Below are 18647 nucleotides of genomic sequence, written 5' to 3' on the forward strand. Positions count from 1 at the left end.
TATATATATATATATATATATATATATAAATATATATATATATATATATATTTTTTTTTTACAATTTTTCAAGGCTGCAGTTTTAAAAAGATTAAATTGTGCAGAGAGCTGTTTCTAAATGAATTTTCTTTTTGTTTTAAACTTCTGTAAACAAAATGACAGATTAAATCTGTCTAAGTCTAACTCCAATCGGCCGCCTGTTAACAATATAATTTACAGGATCCATAACCACATATTCTAACAGAATATTCTATAGAAAATAACTTTTTATTGATAGTAGGTTTATTGGTATATCTGGACTTAACCAACAATCAATGAAGCTTTGGTTTGGTGGCATCAGGTTCTTTCTTGTGTCCAAAAAGTTTTCTAAAAAATGACCAAGACCAATCAGCGCTGCAATGGTGGGGAAATAGTTTTTATATCAAGGATGAACACTTGACAAGGAAGCTGCTGGTTGTTGTTTTGTTTTTTTACCGTGTTGTAGATTTGTTTTGTTTTTTTACACTCAAATGTGTGAGTTCTCCTGCTGGATGTCAGGTACCAACCTCACTACAATAGGTAGAATAGCTACCTACTAGAGGTGATAGTTTCTTCCTGTTTGGACAATGTCTACTGCTTAGAAAGTCTGCTATCTAATAAATAACATTTTTGGCAATTTAGGGGGTAGATTAGAGTTAGTAGTATGAAAAACTGGTAATTAAAATTAATATCTTTCTGACCATTAATCTGTATAAATAACGTAAATATTCAATTACAATGAAAAATAAACGGACATACCTGGTTTAACTGAAAGTTAGCAGATAAAAAACAGATGTAAGAAGTGAAAAAACATGGGGGGGATTACCAGGAGGTTCACCTTCTCATCCTGAGAAAGTGAATCAATTTTTGAAAAGTACCAAACGGAAAGAAGGTCAGTTCGACCCTTTAAAAAATTTTACTTAAAAGTAAAGGTGGAAATATCCCCCCTGGAATTAAACATGCGTGCAGCATCACTGCTATCATAAAAAGCAAACAACATAAGACCTAATTAAAGCCCCTCCTGCGTATTAAATGGAGCTGGCTGCCACATCCTCAAAATGCCAGATAAGGACCAGATAACATGCAAACGTGCCAAGTCCCCAACTTATCCTTTTCAAAAAGAAAAAAAAAGGATTGCATTAATCAAAATAGTTTATATATAAAATAAAACAGAATAAACTGAGTATAAGATCAGGTTACCTCTTTAAACTTTGCTGTCCTGCTTGTCTGGTAAACTAAGCGCTCAGCATTCAGCTCCTTGTGGCTGAATGACGCGTTAAAGGCGCAGAGAGGCGCACAGCCTGAGAGCGCAGCCAGGACTCACCATTTGCGCCTTGCTGCCGCTGCTGGAGTTGTCCACCATCCCTCCTTCCTTTGGGCTTTTATCCTCCTTCTCCTGGTCTCTGGCACTCGTTCAAACACTTGTAAACACGCCTGCACGCCCCTCAGGTTCCCACTGCTCCGCCGGTAGAAGGAGAAAAAGGAGCGATCCGCCGCGTTTAGTTGAGTTTTGTTTGTTTTTTCCTGGAGCAGTTCTCCAGCTTTATCCGCCTTTCTGCCTGTTTCCCTTCGCTTTGCTGAAATTCGTGATTTCCTTCTTTAACAGGTAAGGAAACAGGCTGCTAAATGAGCCGATCTCATGTCTCGGAAAGCGCTGAGGTAACTCCCTGTCGGTTTTTTTTTTTTTTTTTTCCCAGTTGAGTTGATCTCCCCCCCACCCCCCCATGGCGCATTAGGCCCGCCCAGCGATAGCAACAAGTATCTACCATTTCCACTTAATTTAATTATTAAATGACAGTAATTTCATTATTCCTTAACCCTTATGTGGCAAGAAAGAAAATATCTGTGGGTTATTAGAACTTCATCATTGCAGAGATTTCTGCTTCCTGATTTTAATCTAAGTTTATTTGGATCTAAATAAAAATAGTATTTTGCCACTTGTATTGATGCAGTGGGGTGTTTACTTTTACAGTTAAACGTTGCAGATTTTTTGTTGTAGATAAATGTTTTTTTTATATATTATATGAAAAACTTTCCAACTTCACTGAGGAAAAACTTGGTGGAAAGTAAAGTGTTCTTATGCTGCAACAGGCAATTCAGGAAAGCAGCAAAGCTCTATGCTGCCCCCTAGCGGATTTATATTGCGGTAATGCAAAAACATTTTCGTTTATTTCATACAATTCAGATGATTATGGCTGAATGTCAAAAAAAAAAAAAAATCCGTGCATAATTTTATAACACAAAAGTATTAAAAACTGATTTAAACACAGAATTTACCACGTTTTGAAAAATATGCCTGCATCTAATGTATTGAATCAATTATATTTAGTTTATTTCTATAGCGCCAATTCACAACACGTCATCTCAAGGCACTTTACAGTTCAACCAGATCATACATTCAGATTGATTTAAAGTTTTCTATCTAAGCAAAACCAGTTGATTGCATCGGGATGCAATCCCTCAAACTAAGCATGCTTTTAGTAACAGTGGAGAGGAAAAACTCACTTTTAACAAGAAGAAACCTCCAGCAGAAGCAGAATAGTATTTGCATTAGTATTTATATGCAATATGCTGATGAAGGTTCTCAGTCATCCAGGTCATAGTCATTCCGTAAAAAAAGCTTCCTGGAGCGGTGGAGAAACGTCTTCAAACCTTGGAAACCAAGTCCAGTGGATATTTTTGGAATTTTTACGGAATATTCATATGCAGCTCCATTTTGAAATATTGGTACCAATCTCTTCCTTCTCTTGAAATATCCAATAAATTCTGGCTTTAAGGTGAGGGAACAATGCATACCCATACCTCCTTTGAACATGAACTCATTTACATAAAATACACTTGATGCAGGAGAGTCCAGCTATTTATTTTGCGTTTTGAAATCTTTGCAAACTTGATTTAACAGGAAGTTTATGTTTACTGGAGACATTTTTTGTTGCTTGACTTTGAGGAATTTAAATGTCCTTTCTTCTACATGTAATTTGGTGCTTTTCCTAATGATGCAATAGCAGACAAAACCTTTTTGAAAAGCGGCAAGTTGGAGCTCAATCAAACAGCAGGCGTTAACGTCATTGGCTGCAGCTCAGAGGTGGTATTTCAAAAGCTTTCAGAATAAACTGGAATGTTATAAAAACAAAGAGTCTTAAAAGCTGAAGCACTTGGTAATAACCCAATGTTTGTGATCTGTTTAACGTCTGAATGGTATTTCTAATTAAAGGAGGGGGGAGAGTATTTTGCCATCAAAGAAAACAAAGCGTTGTTTAAATGATTTAAAAGCTCGCTCTACTCGTTTCTGAAAAGGAATCATCCTAAACAGCCTCAAACGTTCTAAAAATTAGAAGCTATAGTCATCTTTAAAGGATTCCTGATATCTGGAATAGCAGAGAGAGACAACAGAGATGCAAAAAATGTGTGGAAAAAAAGTTGAAAGACGCTGTGGTGTACACAATTCAGGTATTGTAAACGAACACAAATACAAAACATTTTTAATTGAATTTTCCTTTTTTTGTTGCTAAGAATGTAAACCCATAAAGTACAACAGGGGAATAGAGTATTAACAGATGTTAAACAAACAAGACATTTATTTATTGCATCAGCACTCAATAACACAACCTTGTACGACGAGCAGATTGTCCCATAGTTGCATAGTACAGGTGAGTCAGGTGTACTTGCTACTGGCAATTGGTGTTAAGTGCAAAATTGAATAAATGTCAAAACACGCTGCAGAGCAAGACGTGGGGTTAAACCGATAAAAACCCAGTAGGTCCATATAAAGTATTCGGTGACTAGCATTAAACCCATACAGTGTATGGGGGGGGGGCGCATTTCTTTAACAGTAAACAGGAAGATTTTTATCCTGACTTTGAAGCAGCCGTGCACTTTTCAAACAGATGCAGCTGATATCTGTGCATCTCTGATAAAAACTGTTAAAGTTTAAAAATGAAAATGAACAGATACATTCTAAAGTGTTAGAAGTCTCAACTTTTGTCCAAAGAAAACACAAAAAGAATATAAATGAAAAATGTAAATTATAAATGAACTCTAAATAACTCTGATTTTAGTATAAACATTAAATATAATGATAAATAAATAATGCAAATTAAATCTGATGTGGAGGCATGTTAATGTAGTTTTATCAAATGCTCAAAGCGAATCCAGACAGATTTAAATTGTTGTTTTTATCGTCTCTTAAATGTATTTTAAACTGGTGTGGAAGTCTATGAAAAGATGCAGATATATTCTGAGCCTTCGACAGCAGGCAAACAGAGAGAGAGCACCTCTTAGGATGCTCCACTTCTCTTCTAGGAGGCTCGTTTTGTTGGTTAGTGTTTCTGTTTCCCCAGATAGAAAATCCAATAGCGCTAAAAAATAAAAATGAACAATAATAACGTGTTCCAGTTAGTTGCCATTGCGTCATTCAACGGTAACAGACAGTGGCGACTCGTCAAAGAGCTAAAACATCTCAGACAGCAGCGGTCTGGGCTGTCTGAGATGCTCATAGGGCTGCAGGAAATGAGCTCGCCAGCACCTCCTTGAGTCAACACGGTCTTATCACTAATGCTGAAACACTCCATCACTCAACCAGAGGAGGGTCGTGGTTACGCTTTTGTGTAAAGCTGCAGAAACAGGATGAATAAATACAATTAGTTAGGCTTTGGAGTCACAGTGGATAAGGCTTGCTCTTGTGTCCTTCTGCCTTCTCGGTGAGGCTAAACGATGTCAGCGCTCAGTGTTTGCAGTTCCTCATCAGAGCTGGATCTCCTCAGGCGCCGTGCAGCAGCTCTGCTGCAGTGAAAAGAAGAGCGTTGTCCCTGCAGAGCTGCACATAGAGTCACTGCATGGGGCAGGATGGACCCTGGAAGCAGCAGCACACAGAGGAGCCCATGGCTTTGGGAGGAATCAGGTCCAGGTCTTCATCGTCAGGAATCTCATCCAGATGGTAGCCATCCTGCAGCAGCTGCTTGCTCAGATCAGGATGGACCTGGAGAGCAGAGAAAAAAACAGCAACAAGCAAACAAAATATTTGGATCAGTGGGTAAAGTTGGATCTCGGTTAAAATTGTTTGCAGCATCTTCATCACACTGACAAAAAAGATACGAAAAAATATAAATCATTCCAAAAGGGAAGGTCCATTTTGAAATAGCTTTATCTGACCGTAAACATTTTTTTAAGAAAGGGGCAAAAGTTATATTTTAATGTCACCCAGTGCTACAGCCCCCCACATGGCACATCACTGTGTTACCATAGCAACGACTGCTTTCCTTTTCCGTTGGAGGGAAAGTTTGGGATTCAGCCAAAGACAGAAAAAAAAGAGCTTCCTTAAGTTCAGGAAGTAGTGGAGTTGTGCATAAAGCCCATTATCTGCCTATTTTCCTAAAATAACAGGAAACTGGCTTTCAATTCCGCTGCGTCACATTGGAATTTTTCTATTTGGCATCAGGACAAAGTTAGATTACCCTAAAACTGCTAAAATAAGGATCCATTAATTCCCAGTTTCTGGTTAGAAATACTGTGATTTTGAGACAAAAGGAGCAGTTTTTGATTCATTGAATGGGACAGAAATCTACCTGAAACAAGTAAAAAACTAAAAACTAACTGGAGTTTGATGGAGAAACTAGAAGGAATATGATTCAGTCTAGAAATTCAAACTTCTTCCACACATTTCTTCACATTCTGCTACAATATTCAAACTCCAAGTCCTTCCAGAGTTTAGGATTGTAAAGCCAAAGTCCAGGATTTTTACTTTGATAATAAACTGAAATTAAAGTCAGATTCCAGAGATTAAAGTCAGAAATAGGCAGCTTCATGTTTGATTCATTTTTATTTTCCCAATGGTCCTAATCATCTTCCATACCTTTCCTCGACTAAAGCAGTTACTGATTTTTTTTAAAACATTAAATTTTTTTAATGGTTAATAACCTTTTGTTGTCATGACTTTAACATCTAGAAGAAAAACAAACATTACAAAAAGATCTTAAACTAAGAACCCTCATGTGACAGAGTTTTAAATCAAATGCAAATCAAGAAATTAGGGCTGAGAGGTTTGATGAGATGAACCGATTATTGACTAATTTGTTATTTGTCACCTAGAGTAATGACACAGACTGTTAAAGATCCAATTTTCTGAAACAATAAACAACTAACAGCAGGGATTCAGATAAAACTCTACAAAAATAGAAACATTTTCAGTTAAGATTTCAAATCCTTTAAATGTATATTTCTTATGAGCATACCATGCATCCAAACTACATGGGTGTGTTCCAGTGTATTTACCCTGAGGGGGAGATTGTTCAATGCTCAAAATAATACCAGGAGCTCATCTGAGACCCAACGGGCTACATACAGACTGCAGTTATAAACAAGTTCAGCTTGTTTTATTGGAGTTCCAAGACAAGATGTCCTAAAAGTTTGTTTCATAAGAGCTAATAAAAAGAAAGAAAACCTGAATCTGAACAAAACAACAATGTCTAGGAGGATTAGCCCCAAGCGGATAGGTCTAAATATATCTTTAATCAGAAATCCAGTGAAGCTTTTTCTCTACAAACAGGGTTCCTACAGCATAAGGCGAGTTCAATTCAAGACTTTTTATGACTTTTTAATGCCACTTGAAATAAAAATTTAAGACCAAATTCACAAGAAACACAAGAAAACCTGCTTGTGACAACTTAACCCAAAGGTTTATTTTAGCATAAACCACTGCACTAATGTTTCACATTTTGAAAAGCTTCCCATACAGGAAGAAAGCTAAAAACACACAAATGACAGATATATTTGAACAATTATTTAACTGAATTCACAAACTTTGTTTTAGCAGGGAACAAAACAAATCAGTTTGAAAGCCCCAACATAACCAGTGCTAAGTCTTTTTAGCAGCTATTTTTCTTTGTATGGTTTTCTTAGTCTGTTTGATTTGGTGATAAGTGGAGGCGTTGCAGAGACAAGGGTGGAACTAAACTGAGAAATACCGGCTGTTTCTCTCTAACTCCATTTTGACGCTTTGTGTTTCGTGCTTCGCATGTGCGACTCCACTGCCTTAATTCCCATCGTTCTGAGCTTGAATGACTTCTTGCATAAATCCACTGAGCCTCATGTATGTTCCCTGGTTTTAGCCATGGAGGAAACTCTTGGCTGGAGACAATTTTGGTTACATTTACACTTGCTCAGATTTTCCAGACAAAAAGTTAATGGTGCATCTCCCAAATGTCCCGGCCGCAACAACGCTTTATTGGTTCCGCTATCGGGACGGAACCAATAATGGAGAGCCATTATTTGTTTTAAATAAATAAAAAAAAAATTGTCAATTTTAATGTTTTATTTAGATTACAAAAATAAATCCTAATAAAAATGATCCTATTTATGATGTTTTAAAAACTAAGGCCTACGAAAGACTGATTTAAGACATTTTAATACCAATTAAGGCCTTAATTTTATTTTGAAGAATTCAATGCCTTTTAAGACTTTTTAAGGACCTGCGGGGACCCTGTACAGAGCAACCATCTGGGCTTTTTTTCTATCAACTCAAGAACAAAACTGATTTGGCAGCAGTGATAAATCAAATTAATAAAGTAGTTTTCAGTTAGTGCTCAGAGAAAAAACAGACACCTGGTATTCAGTGTTTACCCTGAAGGCAAGGCTTTCAGTGATAGCAGTATAGAAAGGTGCACGGAGGATAAATGTGTACGGTATGGGTTAATAGAAGAACAGTGAATTATCTCACCACACCCACTGGTCAACAGTCAAACAGGCAGTTTGCAAATATGCAAAAGAAGCATCAGAGAAATCTGAAAAATGTCCTGTGAGGCAACCTCACCTCAGCGGAGGAGTATCCTGAGGAATAGTGCTCAAAGTCGATCTCTTCATCGCTGTGAAGATCAAGAGAGGCTCATTAGTCTAAGCTGTCTAACAAGACGTCAAGGCAGCCAACTTTAAAGGCTGCCGAGAGATTCTGGGTCGGCTAAGTGTGGAGATTGAAGAAGAACATGAGAAACCATAAAACTTTACAAAGGGAAGACATATTTAAATAAAGCATCTTATTCTGTCTGCAGCAGCATCATCTGTTGGTTCTATTACCCACCTGTCTGAGTCCAGAGCTACCAACATCTCCTCAGCATTCTGGCTCAGAGCAGCGTAGCCCTTGTTGAACTTCACCGTCCTAAAGCAGAACGGACAGAGGAGCATTGCTTTAACATTTCCTGCTTCATGTCAACATTACTGGAAATAAAGAAAAGAAAAATCCTTTTTCTCTTTCCTCACCTCTTGCCTCCCTGCCTCGGCTGATTGGTCACTGCTGGGCCTGCAGAGAGGGCTTTCCTCTTCAGCGCCTTCCTCACCATCTCTCTATGTTTCTCTTTGGATTATCAAAGGGAGTAAATTCATTCACATGTGGTAGGACTCAAACTAAATATCTATTTACTTATTTTTTTCTGAGACTACATACAGAAAACATCAGGCTGAGAGAGAGATGGAAAACACTAGACCATTGCTGTTTTTCTAGCTATTTCCTCTGAATGCAAAGCACAAATGAACAATAGATCCTCCATTAATTGTTTCATGTGGATAGGTTTGTGTATTTGTGATCCTTTTTACTGCTTTCATGGACATTTTGTGATTAAATAGAGGAAAGCACATGCTCCTGGTCTAAATGGGTGGAAAATCACATTGTTTGGTCAAACTCATGTGACTACAAAGACTTTTCTTTATGGAGAGAAATTTGTTACATTATTGTTCCAAGAAAAGTATAAAAAAAATAATCCTGAAATGAAACTTGGAGAAGTTTTAATCAGAAGGAAATGTCAAAATTGTACTTAAATGTTGGGGGTTTGTGTTTTTTTTTTGTTTGTTTGTTGTTTTTTTTTGTATTGTAAAATGAAATTTTTTTTTGTTGTGTTTTTAAAGATTTTATAATTTTTTAATTTTATTCTTGTTATCTTTTTTTATTAATCTTTCAGATTTAGTTTTTACCAATTGCATTTTTTGTTTCATATTTTCTTTCACAGATCAAATCTTTCCCCTTTAAGCCCAATAAAAATGCTCCCTCTTAACCAATACAAATGCAATTCATAAAACTCAGGCTGAAAAACAAAATTAAAATGAAAATAGAAATAAAAAACCTGGTCAAATACTTTATTTTACACAACAAAAACCAAATAAAAAATAATTACAGAAAACAAAAAAAAACAAAATCTAAGAAAACAGCAAGTTCACTCTCAAAACCTTTTCTGGAAATGTTTTTAAAAAGTCTTATTCCTGGATAGCAATTTTCTTTTCTTAAAAATTTCAATATACAAAACGTGCTCTTTGCTTGAAACAATAACGGAACAAAGTTCACTCCATATTTGTGGATGTAAACCTCTCAATCTATGCAATGTTTTGAACTTTTTGAACTCTTTAACCTCACTGACTCTTCAAAGCTACTATTAAAGCACTCTAAATCATTGGATAAATTAAACACCTAACTTCATAAAAAGCTAGTTACTTATCTAACAACCATTCAGCCAACATTAATATTCATAAGAACAGACTGACGGTTTATAGATGCAACTTTTACATTTCCTCTCCCTTCATTAGTAGAAATGCTCACGTAGTTTGAGGTGGATGGCCGGCGCTCTGGACATGATGTAAGGTCCTCTCTTCTCCACCGGCCGAATGCCTCCATCTGGAATCTTAGGTCTTGTGCCGTTACTGGGTCCCTGAAATTTCACAAATTATTATTATGATGATTATTTTTTGCTACATAACCAAAAAACTCAAATGTATTTACTTTTTTTTTTTAAATCTTATAAACAATATATGTTTACATTTTATGTAAGCCCCTTTTATTAAGGTCAATTCCTCTGTTACCAACAGCCTTTGGACGTCACCACATCACTAAAACCCCATCAAGACATGAAAGATCATCTAAACTCAGAATTTCTCAAGCAGCTGCAGAGATCTAAAAATATGGCCTTTATGGAATATGGAAGAATTTTCTCTGGTTACATGAGACCAATGTTGTTTTCTATGGTTTAAACCAAAAAAAAATCTATGTGTGGAGCAAAAAAGTACCACTAAAAACATGCAATCCAAACTGGGGGGGGGGTGTTGGCAGCATCATGCTTTCATTCAGCAGAGACATGGAAGAAAGTCATAATTTAAATGATCCCAATATGCAGAAAATCCAAGAAGAAAGAATTTGATGCTGCAGAGGTCTTGAGGCTGAGGTAGAGGTTAAACTTCCAACAAAACAACATCCCTGAGCGTACAGCAGATGGATCAAAGTATGTCCATGTGTCAGAATCATGGTCCACATCTGAATCCTACTGAGATGGTGGCTAGACTTAAAAATTGATTTTCAAACTTTCCAGTGAATCTAAATAAGCTTGAGTAAATATACAATTTTGCAGGACAGAATGGACACACTTTTCCACACAAAGCTGAAAGACATTCCCTAAAGTGTCAGAAAAGAAGACATTTAGGAGGAATAAATACAAATACACACCCTACTGTAAGGCTTCTATTTAAACTCCATGACATTCATCTTGTTTTTGGGCTTTTTTATTAGTCATTCTGTTTAAATACTTAATGGTTTGTAGCCAAAAAGGAAATGGAGAAGTTCAAACTTTCCAAAGAGGCTTTCCAAAAACATAGAGCAAATCAACGTATTTCTTAAGTTATATTTAATGAGCAGCCAAGCTGGTACTTTCGGGGTTTACTTATAAACATCATCATGTCTATTTTTATGGTTACTGTTTTTTTTTTTTTTTTTCGCTGAGGCTCCAATAATAATCGTTAAAGCGAAATAAGTGCTTCAAAACACGTTTTTTTATATGTTACTAACCAGCCTGACGTTACGTTCATATACATAAGTCAGAAGGCTTTCTTTAAAATACGTCTCACGTAAACAACTGTCAAAATATGTCAATGCTAGCCTAGCTAGCGAGCCTCCCAGTTTCTCTTTTCTTATCGTCAGACTAGCTTTAGCTGACATTACCGACAAAACTAGCTGTTCCTGCTGCGCCTCCAGGAGCGCGTCCTTTTCGGGTTCTTCTATTATGTCGTTCATCATCTTCGCTTTGATTGTTGTCACAACTTCTCCCACAGCACAGCCATGATAGTAGTCCCAGAGCAGAGGAACCTGCTAATCACACTCCTGTTAGCCTGCTAGGCTAACATGGTTAGTTAGGGCTGGTTAGCAGGGGGTCTCTACTTCCGGGGGTTGTGATTCATTACAAGTGAAGCAGATACAGGGGGGGAAGCGTAAAAAAAAACTCAACAAAATAGCTAACACCTATTTGTAACCCAACTGTAACCAAAGGTGCTGTCTTTTATTACCAGAACTATTGGATTACGCTAGACTGATTCTCCTGTTTATTGTGGTCTCTCTACCCTGATGTGAAGCAGTATGTCGCCCCCTAGTGGCTAAAAATAAAATAACATTTGTGCCCATAAATAAGTACGGAAGAGGATTAGGACCACTGAAAAAATTAAAAGAGTTAACTGATTTTGAAATTTAATTTTAGGATAATATGAGGGGAAAAAAATCAGATTTCTGACTTTAACCTCAGAAATCTGAAACCGCAGCCATGTCTCTTTTAGAGACTAAACAATCTCTCTTGTTTTAATCACCTTCTGCTCCTTCATTAATGAAATAGCATCACTGGGGACCCCTCTGATACGTAAAAAGTCTCCTAAGTCCATAATATTACACCAATTTGTCACTGCCCCCCCCCCCAAAATAACTCAGATCTTTGTCAGTGAAGCTGAGTGCTCCCACATCTCTTCCTTCATGATTCCCATCTACATTAACATCCAAATTTCTGAGATTAAAGTCAGAATTCTGAGAAAAGAGTCAGAATTCTAAGATTAAAGTCGGAATTCCGACTTTTTCCCATAATAAACTGAAATTATATTTTAAAATCAGTTAACTTTTTATTTTTTCAGTGGTCCTAATCCTCTTCTGTAAATACAAGACTATGAAGAATGTAGGCAGATTATTTAATAATTTAACATAGTTTAATATATTTAAGGTGTTTATTATTGTAAAGGTATATTGTGTCTTTAAAGTAATGCAAATTAATTCAATTTGCAAAGATATTTAAAGGATTTAATTTTGTCATAGAATGGAGGCAACCAGCCTAAATCTCTAAGCCTTAGATTCTGATTAAGATAAAGAAAATCCAGGTTCTCAGGTTTTCACCAAGTATGTGGATATTTTATTGACAGTACCTAACAGACATAAGACTGTAGGAAAGTTGATCAATCCAGACCAATAATATTGTAGGAGATTTTGCTCCATTTTTATTTAAATCTTGATTATTTTGTTTGATTTGTTATTTATAGTAGGACTTGTTTAGTGATTCACTTAATTAATTTTAACTTGGGATGTGGGTGTTTCACAGAATAAATAGGTAGGTCTTAAGAAAAAAAAAAGTTACGCTATTAATTACATTAATTATTTTTGACGTGGGTGGTCATATTTTTTTTTTTCTTTTACCAGTTTTCAGTCAGTCTCATTCAATCAGTCAGTCAATCAAAGAACAGGTGTATGAAACAGAGTGAGGAAACTGTGTACGCTAGGTTTAACCTGTTTGTCTACGTAGAATAAAGCAAGCAAAGAAGTGGATTTTGACCTTTTTTGTACTGCGTAAGCAAAAATCCATGGTGCATCAGGTGGCTATTCGAGTTGAAATCACCTTTTTGCTTTGATATTAAGTTTTTTTTATTTTACTTTTGTACAAATAGTCACTAAAAATATCCACAAAGCTAGTCAGCAGATGGGTGCATCATGTGCTCTAGAAATTGCTGTAACCTGAAGACTTCAGACATCCAGCTCAACATAATGTAACTTGGATTCTGTGCCTTTCCACTTTCTGAGCTTTTTTCCCCAAGTACATTTATTTTCATCATTATAAAGGAAAAGACAACAACAGTCAACTCTTTCCCCCTTTAGCACACACAAAACACTCCCTGCATTTACTTTCCTAGTAGTGGCTCAAACATAAGGAATAAGCTACATGAAGCCAAACTTGAACTTGTGTCTGATCCGTCTTTTTTCTGGGGAACCTGAAGCTGTGGTCGCTGCTGGAACAAAAGCCACATTCGCCGTATAACTTGATCCGTTGTCTAGGTTAAATGCGATTAAGAAAAAAAAAATATTTGTAGAAATAAACGCATCCAGAAGCTGCAAAGTTTAAGATTCTGATTATTTAATTCAGGTTCTCTTTAAACTGTACAAGTTTTAGTTTGCCAACGTGTCCCTCTTCCCGTCTGACAAAGATAAACCCGGGTTCTACTTTGGTTGGAACTATGCAGTCCATTTGCTTTAACCAGATGTAATTGCTGCGTCATACGATCCAATTATTTCATTAGATCGGATCCCATGTCATAGCTGGTGAGAGTTGGGGTTAACCGCTGTGGACGTTCTGTGATTCTTCCCTCATCCTTTCCCTAAATATTCACTATCATTTTTGCACCTTTATCTAATACTTTTTCCTTCCACTCCACTTTTCTTTAACATTCTGATGCAGAACTCTAAACATAAACCCCTTTCAGCAGAAATTGTTTGTGGCTTGTCACCGTCCTGTGAAGTGTGATAATGATGAATTAAGAACAGGTTTTGCTAATTAGGTTCTTTATTATTTCCATTATTTTGTACACAACAGGACAGCATGTATTGGATCAATAATATAGACATTTCCAATGGGAGGTAATCAGGAGAATCGTCTCGATGTGAAAAATGGCCTGAGAAGAAAAGAAAGACGTTTTACAGTTTTTCAGTCAAAAAAGAAACATGGCTGCGAGTCAATACTGCCTCTTCTCACCCTTCTTGTCTATAACTTGTCAATTCCAAGCTCCTCTGGTGTTGAAATGCCAAGTTCTGTGAGGGTGGGCTTCAGCTCTTGGATAACGTAGGGGTAGATGTCTTTGTGGGGACCTGCTTTATCCTTCAAATAGAGGAAAACAATTGTTTATTTCCCTTTTAAAACGTTACCTTTTATTTGAGTTTGGTAGTGCTGAAAGAACAGTTCCTGACGGAGGCAGGGGGGTTGGACTCACCTTGACAGCTTCAAGAATGCGAATGGCACTGGCGAGATCGTTCAGCCTTCGACAGGCTCTTAGCGCTGAATCCAGGATCTTGGGTTCTGGGACCAGGTCATATCCGATTAAAGTGTTCATGCCTATAAAGCAAAATAACGGACGGAAAGCCTTGTTATTTAGTAGACAGTAAAATAATTCTGAATCAACAGTCTGATTTGATGTCAAAGACATTTCTGCCAGGGTTACATGGATGATTTAGACCAGAATCACTGAAAATCTGAGGATTAGTAATTAAACTCCTTTTTCTAATGAGAAGTGAACCAAGGTTTAATTATTGGGTAACTTTTTGTGTGAAATTAGGAACAAAAAGTAAGAAAAATATTAGGCTTCAGAAAAGTCTACAGTTGCTTTTCATTCATTAAAATAAAAGCCAACTTTCAATAGATCTTCTTTAGCTTGTAACAAACTCTTTTAAGTCCATATAAAGAGGGGTTCTGGGTTTCTCCAAATATAGAAATATATCCCATGAACCGCTCAAACTATTTTGACTGATTGACAAACTGCTAAGAATGTAAATATAGGGCCTCAAAAGTAATGAAAAAACACCAGATTTCTCTGCAATGAAACACAGGAGGCGTGTCCTCTGGAACTCACAGAGGCTGATTGCCATGGTAACGCCTTGGCCTAGTTCAGGGCAATCAGCTGAATGAGATGCATAGATAGACTGTCTGAACGTCCGCCATAACCCCTATATCCCTCAACTACTATATAGAGCGGGGACTATATAGTGGACTTTATAGTGAACTCAGTTAACCGACTGTTTGGATAGATGATCACTGCTTTTCGCTCCCTGTTGGTCACATGACTCCACCTCCCTCGCACGGTGCCTGTGCCATCTTTGTTATTTGTCAGCACTGTCAGGTAGCAGCAGCCTATGGGGAAAGTGGGCCACTGTGACAACACAGCCACAACAGGAGCATCAGGTTGGAGTCACCTTTAAGGGTTTAGAAGCTCCATGACTGAACTGAGAAACGGTTTCTTCTCTACGTTACATTTCTCAGATTCAAGCCAAAAGGGAAGCAAAACATAATGAGCATCAGCTTTTGAGTGTTGGCGCCCACTTAGAGCGGCAAAGAGGCTCAGAAGGAATGTGGAGGTTGTTACTTTTCTTCTGCACTGGAAAGTTATGTTAGGGACACTACTTAACAGTGTGACTTTAATCAGGAATGAACAAACACTGCAGAGGTGTGAAGTGTATTTCATTTCTGACAATCTACACCTAGTCAGGCCCTATCCCGCATATACCAATGTCACTCACTAAAGAAATAACTACTAAATAATCAATTTAAACATTAACATTTTTTTCTTCTAACCCTTAAGATGGTATGTTTCTCTCAGGAAGCAGCTCAGAGGGCTATTTAATATTTACCGCTGTAAGGTGTTGCTAAGGTAACCGGCTCTGAACACCTGCAGCTCGTTCGGTGGCATCATCATTTCTTTGGAGGGCGATTGGCCCATTCAGCCCTTAAATAATGAGTCAGCATCTGTGCAGGCTCACCGAACCTGGCAGCGGGTTTAACGGGGAACTAATGGCGGGGGAAACACATGCATTCAAACGCAAGTTCTGCTGGTTTGCTGCAACTTCGTCACACGGACGGACAATCACAAGTTACGGAAAAAGAAAATAAAAAAGTTATTAATCCCTAAAGGGAATGTCATCTTTGTAATAGTTTTAATAGACAGGATATAGGGCTGGGTAACGCGTAGGGTGAGCCAATTCGAAATGATTCTCCATACATAGCTTATGATACAATTAAATACACCCACCCAGTGCATGAAAGGGCAACTTTTGAAGCTGAACTTGGCCATGTTTTGACAAGTTCTTTGACTTCTTCATATTTCTTGTGTACCGCTACTTCAGTAATAAAGTGATAGGTTGGGATAATGTAACGGGGCTCCAGTGTATTTACCAAATAGCAAAAGCCTCTATTTTCAACCACGCAGTCAGACTGAAATCCAGGCAGATAAAACAAACATAAAGCAAGTCTGATCTTGATGGCACGGGGTGAGGCAGATGGAATCTTATACGTGGTGTTGTCCAGAGTCATTTGCTTTGGGTCTGCAAGTTTCTATTATATTTTTGGTGCTGCTAGCTTACCAGCATGGTGCCTCTGTAGGCGAGCCGGCAAGTTGGTCATCTTTCCAGTAAACAAACGGCACCATTGCAGTGCCTGCATTTGTTTTGTCAAGTTCTAGGCTCCTTCATTGGCTTTAAAGTCAAAATGAGCCTGTGAACAGTAATGGCACGCTGTAATAACTCCGCCTAGTGGTTGGGAGGTGTCAATACTGAAAGCCAGAATACGGATATTAAATCGCTTTTAAAAACATATATATTAATTTTTGTATTGAGTTTCATGCACAGCCTTAACTGGATATTTTCTTTGTTTTTAAGAAAAGGGCAAATGTTTGACGTCATGTCAACATGCGCCACAGACGTCACTGTGCCGTCATAGCAACGACTGTTTACTTTTTCCATCACTGGGAAGAAGTCGTCCTATTCTAGTTAATACCCCCCACATGCAACCCAGACGCCTTCCACAGCTGTGAGTGTGACTTCATTGGGAGTGACACTTGATAGTTAATGGGGTTAATGGGCGGTTTGGGATTCAGCCATTGTATCAATGATTGCTAACACTAACCAAATTAACAACCAAAGGTTAGCATTAGCATAGATAGAACTGGCAAAGGGAACTGGCAAAGGTAAGGACGCCACCTACTGAACAGGAGGAGTTAGAAGTTGTGGCTACAAACATTTAAATAAAACTGCTACAAGCCTTCCTCATAACTTTGTTTTGTTTTTTGCTAAGGAGGCCAGGTTTTAAACCGAAGCAGAAGATGATCATCAAAAACACAAGGAAATCATATTTATCATGACATCCAGTTAATGGCTAATGGGTGAATGGTGGTGGATCTTCTTCTGTATTAAGGCCTTAACCTTTGACAATCTTCTGGGTTTGAATCCCTGGGAAATCCTCATTAAATAATGAGAAAATTCACTGAATATTCAGTGTTAATAACAGCAACCGTCAGTCACCTTTCCGAAGCTCCCAGGCGTCAATGTCAGGTTTGCTGAAGTAAGTGACCCAACGAGAATCAAACTCCTCGTCTGTCTCCACCTTGCCATGGGAGTAACATCTGGATGCCAGAGGAGCTGTAAAATAGAAGTAAAACGATCCCTTTCAGAATTTTTTCAATGAAAGATAAATAAGAATTAACTTCCTGATAAAAAAAAAAGTCAAAGCAAAAACAGAGCAACACATCTGCTTTTATTTCACTCGAAACAAAAAGACTTACTACTATATCAATCTGATTATTTATTTTGAACCCTGTTCAAATAGAGAAATGGAATACCTGTCAACTTTAGGGGCATATTTCATGTGCAGATCATTTTGCCCTGTGCTTTTTATGGAGTAATGTGTCTAACAGCCTGTTGTTGGGTAGTTAATAAGGCAACACATCATACAGGTGAGTGGTTTGGGGCTTAACTTGTGGTTCTTTCCACCATACAGCTGAAAAACACGCCGACACTTTGTTAAACAAGCCATTAACCAAAATATATACATGTATATAAAAAAAAGATATTAGCAGCCTTGAGACTGTATATTAATAAGAAACAACCTAAATCCAAACATGAACTATGATACCAGTACTTGATACCAGTAGCTTTCGCATAGCAAACTGTCCTTATCTTCTCTCAACACAATGAAACTGGAGGTAGCAATACTAGCAGCTGTGGTTAACCATTAACTCTGAATTACACTGACAACACTTTAGAACATTATTGTATCTTTATGGATATTAATCCCAATGCAAAAATTGCATTCATAGTCAGAGACCAAAAACTCCAACCGAATCTACTTCTGCTATTTTTAAAGAATTAACAGTAATTCAATCAAACCCTCTTAGGAAAAATATTAACTGAAGCAGTCGTCTAGCTGCCGTTTTCAACCCTTTTAGTTTTAGTCAGGGTTGAAACTAGAACGGAACATAAGATTAGTTTCGGTTTTCCTCCTTTTCTACTACAACTGGAGAGTTTCAAATTCTGGGTGTTCACATAATAAACTGGACTGAGCTCATAACACCGACGCCCTGTTCAAGAACGGCCAGAGCCGCCTCCACCTCCTGAGGAGGCTGAGGTCCTTTGAAGTGAGCAGGCCCCTGCTTAAAACCTATGACTCTGTGGTGGCATCAACCCTCCTCTAAGCTGACATCTGCTGGGCCCCTGGCAGTCCAGAGCGGGACAGAAAGAGACTGAACAAACTGGTGAGAAAGGCCAGTTCTGTCCTAGTCTGCACTCTGGACTCAGTGGAGGAAGTGGCTGAGAGGAGGGTGCTGTATACGCCTACATCCATCATGGAGAACACCTTTCACCCTCTGCATTAGAGTGTAGAGGAGCTGTGCACCTCCTTTAGTGAAAGACTTTTACACCCTGTCTGTAAAAAGGAGCGCTACAGCAGGTCATTCATACCTGCTGCAACCAGACTCGACAATGCGACACTACAACAAGCAATAACTTGTGCAATATCTAATGTGCAATTACTATTTAATACCCTGTG

At 37.8% G+C, this 18647-nt stretch overlaps 3 protein-coding genes across 6 annotated transcripts in view; all 3 read right to left on the reverse strand.

The window, feature by feature from the left end:
- The window catches only part of LOC107097412 (AT-rich interactive domain-containing protein 3B-like), a 93242-nt gene extending 91561 nt beyond the window's left edge, over positions 1 to 1681 (reverse strand). For 3 of the 4 annotated variants that reach the window (XM_015394547.1, XM_015394549.1, XM_015394546.1), the window contains exon 1: positions 1343 to 1681. In XM_015394547.1, coding sequence (XP_015250033.1) covers positions 1343 to 1381 — 39 coding nt within the window. In that variant the 5' untranslated portion in view covers positions 1382 to 1681. Of the gene's footprint in view, positions 1 to 1218 lie in introns of all 4 variants that reach the window. The other variant, XM_015394550.1, reaches the window with a different exon arrangement.
- A 1897-nt stretch (positions 1682 to 3578) lies between these two features.
- On the reverse strand, positions 3579 to 11352 carry fam219b (family with sequence similarity 219 member B). The gene is made up of 6 exons (XM_015394537.1): positions 10985 to 11352; positions 9596 to 9704; positions 8269 to 8362; positions 8090 to 8167; positions 7826 to 7877; positions 3579 to 4996 (listed from the first exon to the last, which is right to left on the reverse strand). Exons 1-6 carry the CDS (start codon positions 11057 to 11059, stop codon positions 4847 to 4849), a joined length of 558 nt encoding a protein of 185 aa, XP_015250023.1. The 5' UTR covers positions 11060 to 11352; the 3' UTR covers positions 3579 to 4846.
- A 2288-nt stretch (positions 11353 to 13640) lies between these two features.
- The window catches only part of LOC107097411 (cytochrome c oxidase subunit 5A, mitochondrial-like), a 6807-nt gene continuing 1800 nt past the window's right edge, over positions 13641 to 18647 (reverse strand). The window contains exons 2-5 of the mRNA XM_015394545.1: positions 17126 to 17242; positions 14050 to 14171; positions 13815 to 13937; positions 13641 to 13734 (exon numbers count right to left, since the gene is read on the reverse strand). Of these exons, the coding sequence (XP_015250031.1) occupies positions 13824 to 13937; positions 14050 to 14171; positions 17126 to 17242 (353 nt within the window). The 3' untranslated portion in view covers positions 13641 to 13734; positions 13815 to 13823. The remainder of the gene's footprint in view (positions 13735 to 13814; positions 13938 to 14049; positions 14172 to 17125; positions 17243 to 18647) is intronic.

The sequence above is a fragment of the Cyprinodon variegatus genome, unplaced genomic scaffold, assembly GCF_000732505.1.
Source record: "Cyprinodon variegatus isolate N-32 unplaced genomic scaffold, C_variegatus-1.0 Scaffold692, whole genome shotgun sequence".
NCBI lineage: Eukaryota > Metazoa > Chordata > Actinopteri > Cyprinodontiformes > Cyprinodontidae > Cyprinodon > Cyprinodon variegatus.

What these genes read in the sequence shown, in the direction of transcription:
- fam219b (XM_015394537.1), bottom strand. Translation starts at nt 11,059, where the DNA reads ATGATGAACGACATAATAGAAGAACCCGAAAAGGACGCGCTCCTGGAG. An exon ending in CCGAGGCAGGGAGGCAAGAG is followed by an intron (nt 8,168 to 8,268) that starts GTGAGGAAAGAG and finishes GTTCTGCTTTAG; the next exon opens with GACGGTGAAGTTCAACAAGG. An exon ending in CAGGATACTCCTCCGCTGAG is followed by an intron (nt 4,997 to 7,825) that starts GTGAGGTTGCCT and finishes TCTGCTCTCCAG; the next exon opens with GTCCATCCTGATCTGAGCAA.